This window comes from Propithecus coquereli, unplaced genomic scaffold (assembly GCF_000956105.1).
Source record: "Propithecus coquereli isolate 6110/MARCELLA unplaced genomic scaffold, Pcoq_1.0 Scaffold94, whole genome shotgun sequence".
NCBI classification, from domain to species: Eukaryota; Metazoa; Chordata; class Mammalia; order Primates; family Indriidae; genus Propithecus; species Propithecus coquereli.
In genome coordinates this window covers 1,940,094-1,945,947 of record NW_012155729.1, presented here as the reverse complement: position 1 = coordinate 1,945,947, position 5,854 = coordinate 1,940,094, and the positions used below count along the sequence as shown (strand labels likewise).

The following is a 5,854-nucleotide window of genomic DNA, read 5'->3' as shown; positions in this document are numbered from 1 at the left end:
AATAAAATCTATTATACTGAAATATGTGTTTTGCTGTATTTTAATAAATCTAACATTTACTGTACTGAAATACATATGTTTTGGGAGTTTGTTTCTAGGCTAATTTATCCAGCAAGATACTTGGAAAAAATTCTAGCAGTGCTACGTTAATGACCGATAAAAATGCACGGCAGACACCATGCTATCAAGTGTTTCCACACACGGGTTAGTTTAAATCATCCGTCCTAACTCTGCCCACACTTGGGGGTGACGACAGCAGGCTCTTATTCTTGTCATACCTGACGGCCCGGTTTCTAAATCGTGGAACCCACAGGGATTTCCGGATAAGACCACATGGCCAAAGGAATAACTTATGAATCTAAAGCCAGTTCCTAAAATCCGAATGACAGCCCCAACCCCGCAACCTCGCTGCGGACTTTCTTTCGCACGGCCCTCGTCGCTGACACTGCTTATGCGTTTGCTGAATACAACTAACGTCAGTCCAGGCCACAGCGCTCAGCGCGGTTTACCCGTAGAACACTGATAGGATGATGACAAGAACAAGGGAGGGAAACCAGCCACGTACTGTGGTTTCTGTTCAAAGCTAACCATGGTCCTAAATGGGACGTCTTCTGCCCTAAGCGTCAGCCTTCTTGGAGGGAGACTCGCCCCACGCTCACAGCCCAGAGCGTGAAACACAAACACGCAACGAACTTGGACAGGGGAAGAGAAGAGCTGGGCTCACGACGGTCCAACCGTCAGGCCCGAAAACCCAGCGCAGCGGAGGCCTCCCAGCTGGGAGGAACGTCCCAACACCCGACACAAAGTGTTGGGGGGAGTTAACATCAGAGAAGCAAAACAGGCCTGTCCGAGATCAGGTACGCAGAAAAAAAAACCTGGGAATGAATTTTCTCTCTTGATTTCTGTTAAGAGCTGTAACCACGGGTACCTGCTGCTTTGAACGCAAAACGAAACAGTTGCAGTGGCTTCTCCACAGCGTTACCGTCTGCGACGTTAGGAGGTCGACAGACGCCTGACTAATCAACGCAGGAAGATCCCTACCAAGAGCCTGACCTCATTTTACAGTCGGAAAGTTCTCGTGCGCTCAAAGCGCTGTCCAGCCTGAAAATTCTAAGGGCCGTTACGAATCCTAGTTAAAGCGACGCAACCGTGAGCATCGGTAAGCGGGGGCGACAGGACGCGAGTTACCTCTGAGAGTTTGACGCACAGGTGTTCCTCCCAGTGCTCCTCTGGCGGGGATTCCGGAAGGAACACCCAGTCCGCGCCGCAGGCCAAGGCGCTCACCAGGGCCAAGTACCTGCGAGGACAAACGACAGTGTCGACAGGAGATTCTAACCGAGGCGGCGGCGTCCTGCGGGGCTAGCTCGGGGCAGCCACGCTCGGTGGCAGATTCGGGCAGATACGACCCTGGAGCATGAACGAGGAATGCCAGCTCCTCTGGGAGCATCCTCCCCACATGGGTGGGGTGCAGGGCACGGGAGGGGACATTCCCAGGGTCCTTCCCCCGACGGTGTCCGCGGATACGCACCCACAGTGTCTGCCCATGACCTCGAGAACGAAGGTCCTCTGGTGGCTGGAAAAGAAAGAAAGAGAACGTCCCTCGTCACCCACCACTGCTGGGCACGTGTGGAAAACAGGGAAGTGCTTCGCCGGCTCCCTGACCAGGGTGACCCGACATCCACAAGAGCAAAGGCTACTGACGCGGCGCGTCACACTCCGGCGCGTGAAGGGCTCCGGCAGCGGCTGCGCTTTCTAGCTACGTGTTTACGTCTGTCTGCCTGGGCCCCGGACACACTGACGCTGGGACACTCTCCTGTCCTCTATCCAACGTAGCCACCGAGTCGGGCAAAGTCAGAGACTTCGTCAGGAACCCGGGGCCGGATGTGTCCCACATAAACGACGGGCGTGAGTGTCATGGAGTCAGCTTAATGCCCAGTGACTGCGGTTTCTCCGGGGAATGGAAAACTCCAGCTGCCCCGAGCATCCTTCCAGCTCTGGGGAGATGCTGTGGTTTCCAACGGCCGAGGAGCTCGCCCCGCTTAGTGTCCGACGCAGCAGCGTTGTGACCGGGACGAACACACCACGGGGCGCAGGAGGCTGCGGTCCCGGGGTCCCGGTTCCAATGTGCCGAGTTCCAGCTCCATCCGCAAGGTGGGAGGCGCCTCTTCTATCCACATCTCACGCGACTTCGAGGAAGGTGCTTCAGAAACTCCAGGCGTCCTACAGGGGGTTACTGGTGATGACCCATCATGGTCTGTGTCACCTCGGACGAAGTGTGCTCCATCCACGCTTGCGAGTCTGTGGTTGGACACGTGGCAGCAAGGCCACACCGGCCCACGTCCCTAACGAGTGCCGGGGCCTAGTTCACGCTGTTTTACGTTTTCCGTACCTTCAGGACCCCTTGGGGCAGGACATCAGACACTAACTATTTTGTTTCCTTCTGTTTTCTAAGTTCCCTCCAATGAACATACTTTTATCAGATAAAAAAAGAAAACAGCAATGTTTTAAAATTAAAAACGAAAAGCAGATCGGCGATCGATTTTCTTGCACCAGTTTCTAACGCTCAAGTTACAAGCCCCGCACCTGGACACCCCTCTGGGGAAGATTCTAGAGACCCGGGAACACCACGCCGGCTCCCACGGGTCTCTCGGAGCCCTCCTACCTCTGGGCGGTCGTCATGATGGCGTCCACCACCTCGATGATCCTGTGCAGGGCCGAGTCGGTGCCGATGGTCATGTCGGTGCCGCAGAAGTCGTTGTCGATGGAGCCCACCATGCCCACCACGTTGAGGTAGGCGTACTTCTGCACAGCGTCCTGGTCGATCTGGCCTGCGCGGGGCAGACGGCAAATCTCATCACCGGTGCAAGACACCAGCTGCTCTCAACCCTTTCTCTGGTCATTATCTCACTTTCTCACGACTCCACGCAACCCGACTCCGTCTAATTAAGGACAGCAAAGCCGGAGGTGGAAGTCGTCACGCAGTATGAGCTGGCGTTTGGCACTCGGACGAGAGCAGCGGATTATAAAAGCAAAAGGAAGGATCTGCGTGTTGCAATCAGTGGATAAAAATCTCAGTATTACCTGGCAACGGCCGCAGAGAACGACGTGGCTCTGCAAAGGACACACGTCACAGTCACAGAACTAAGGACCCAGACCCTACGTCACCCCCATGTCGATTTCTCGTGGATCTGCGGGGAGCTGGTCAGTGGTAGGTGTCTACCTGCCACGCCCAGGACAGAGCTGGGTGGGGCAATTCTGCATAAAGGAAGTCAGCGTGGCCACGGGGCAAACGTGGCCTGGGCTGTGGCCACCGCCCTCTCCTACGCTGCAAGTGGGCTGGTGTTCGGCCAGAACAAGGGGGGCCAGAGCAAACCGGGGAGGCCCTCGCTGCTGCCAGCCCAGCAGCTGTTCTCTGCACCTCGAGGGGAGTTTTGCAAAACTCAGGGACAGCTGCTTTGTCTCAAGTTTACACCTTTCATAAAGGTGCTATGAGTTCCAACAACATGCTTTTGCTGGTCATATATTGCATTGGAATTAAACACTGTCAATTTGAAGAGATAAAAACTACAGACACACAGGGTTCTCAGAAGGTGGCGTCAAAAGTGATACAGGAGGATGCAGAGGCAGGTCTTTGTCATCTAAATAAACCAAAGTCTTGCAACAACTCGGGCAGGAACAGGGAGCTGGGGGACCAGGGTGGGCACTCGAGTGTGGGCCTGGACCCCCCAGCGGGGCCACGTGGCTTCTGCTACAGCCTCTGACCCCTCGTCTGTCACACAGGGACAGACTGAAGACCTGCATTTGAGGGCTGTTGTGAGGATTCCGCAAAACCGCCCCGGGGAAAGGTCGGACGGTGCCTGGCACACGCTCAGGCTAAATGAACATCATTCTTGTCGCTGTTGGTGTTGTTTGAGGCCCAAAAAGTGCAGAGACGGTGAACTGTGTGTAAGATGTGCAGAGACAGGTGCTCCGGCTACGGTCAAAGGAAAACGCACCTGCCCCAAAGCTCCCTGAGGATGACAAGAGACGAACGGGGGCAGAGGAAACCCAGAGACCCGCAGGCGAGGACGCAGGACGCACCGTTCTTGGCCAGCTCCTCCAGCAGGCCGCTCCACTCCTTCCGGAAGATGTTGGCGCCGGTGAGGCTGCCGTCGCCCCCGATCACGCACAGGTTGGTGATGCCCAGCCGGATCAGGTTGCAGGCGGCCTTCAGGCGGCCCTCACGGCTGCGGAAGTCACTGCAGCGCGCGCTGCCGATGATCGTGCCGCCCTGGGAAAGGGCGGCAACCAGGGTTACTCATCTCCTCTCGCCCGGACAGAAAGCCAGGGGACCAGCACCGCGCAGACCAACGCACGGACGTGGGACTTTGGAGCTTACGTTTCCCTCATGTCCATCTTTGGAGTCAGTCAACCACGAAAGTCTGTGATTTTTCCCATTTTTCAGTCCCAAACCGGAATTCTTTTTTTTTTTTTTAAAGAGATGGGGTCTTGCTATGTTGCCCAGGTTGGTCTCAAACTCCTGGCCTCAAGTGATCCTCCCACCTCAGCCTCCCAAAGTGCTGGATTATAGGTGTGAGCCACCACACCTGGCCCATTTTTTCCCCCCAAACTAGAATTCTACGGTCAAAGACGCACTCATCATGCCCAGGAGGGCACAAAGGGCGTGAAAACAGACAGCCAAGTACTCGCAGCACCGACCCGTTTGCCAGGCCACAGCAGTGGCCCCGGGGAGGCCGTCCTGACGCCGGCCAGGTGAGCTCAACAGGTGCTCAGGGAGCCAGAGAGGAGTCGCCCCGGCAGCCGGTGCAGAGACAGCTCCGCCGGCAGCCCCCGCAGAGCCTGGCGCCCCCGTTAGTCCATTTACGGCTGTGCAAGTGAACGGAGCCGAACCTGGGCCCCCAGGGGTCTGTCTTGTGCTTTGTTCCCCGTCCCTTTCTAAGGCGAAATCTTGAGAAAACTAAATTGGATCATCCAAACTTCCAGAAGAGACAAATCATGATTTGTCACACTTAGGTTTTCAAAATCTGAGAATTGTTTGTGGTATTTAGAAAAATGCAGGCTTCCTTTAAATAAACCCTGAGTGCACTTGTGAAACTGCAGTCTGCACTCGAGCCCTCCAGGCACGCTTGTGTGTGCAGACGGGCACGCTCGCGTGTGGAGACGGGCACGCTTGTGTGTGCAGACGGGCACGCTCGCGTGCAGAGACGGGCCTGGCGGGCAGACGGCTCCCCGATGGCCCTGGAGTTTGCGTGCAGCATTTGCTCAGACACACACGGGCACGTGCACGGCTCATCTGGGCGTAAGAAGATTATTTAACCCAGAAAAATTCATTTGTTTTTACAAGAAAATCACCCCCGTTTAATGGGTCAAAACATTATTAAAAAGTTACTATTAGAAATGAAGTTCTTCCAGCACCAGGCCACCAGCGCATCCCAACAAGGCTCCCTGGCACCCTCGGAAGTACCAGGTGTGACCGGGACAGCACTCCGACCCGGACCCGGCCCGGCAGCAGCCTGGGCGGGAGACGCGGCCTGCGGGGCTGGAGCCGCTGCGCGGCCCCCTCGGATCCCACGGAGCAGGTGGCTCGCAGCTGCTGCACCCAGAGTGTGGGTGGCGCCCAGGAGGGCCCCCGAGGGAGGACGCCGGACTGAGGAAGGACAGGGGGCCAGGGGAGCTGCCCAGGAGAGGGCGCCCTGCACGCGATCCCACGCTCGTGGCACGGAGATGCAGCACGGACATACACGCATGCTCCCTCGCACACAGCACGACACAGACACACACACACAGCACAGACACACACGCACACAGCAGACACACACACAGCAGACACACACACACAGCACAGACACACACA

The 5,854-nt window shown here is 56.4% G+C and overlaps 1 protein-coding gene across 1 annotated transcript in view; it reads right to left on the bottom strand.

Annotated features, from left to right (window-relative positions):
• The window catches only part of PFKP (phosphofructokinase, platelet), a 66,480-nt gene that overhangs the window by 33,699 nt on the left and 26,927 nt on the right, over positions 1–5,854 (bottom strand). Inside the window, exons 4-7 of the mRNA XM_012664929.1 lie at positions 4,081–4,270; positions 2,663–2,828; positions 1,529–1,573; positions 1,189–1,297 (exon numbers count right to left, since the gene is read on the bottom strand). Coding sequence (XP_012520383.1) covers positions 1,189–1,297; positions 1,529–1,573; positions 2,663–2,828; positions 4,081–4,270 — 510 coding nt within the window. The remainder of the gene's footprint in view (positions 1–1,188; positions 1,298–1,528; positions 1,574–2,662; positions 2,829–4,080; positions 4,271–5,854) is intronic.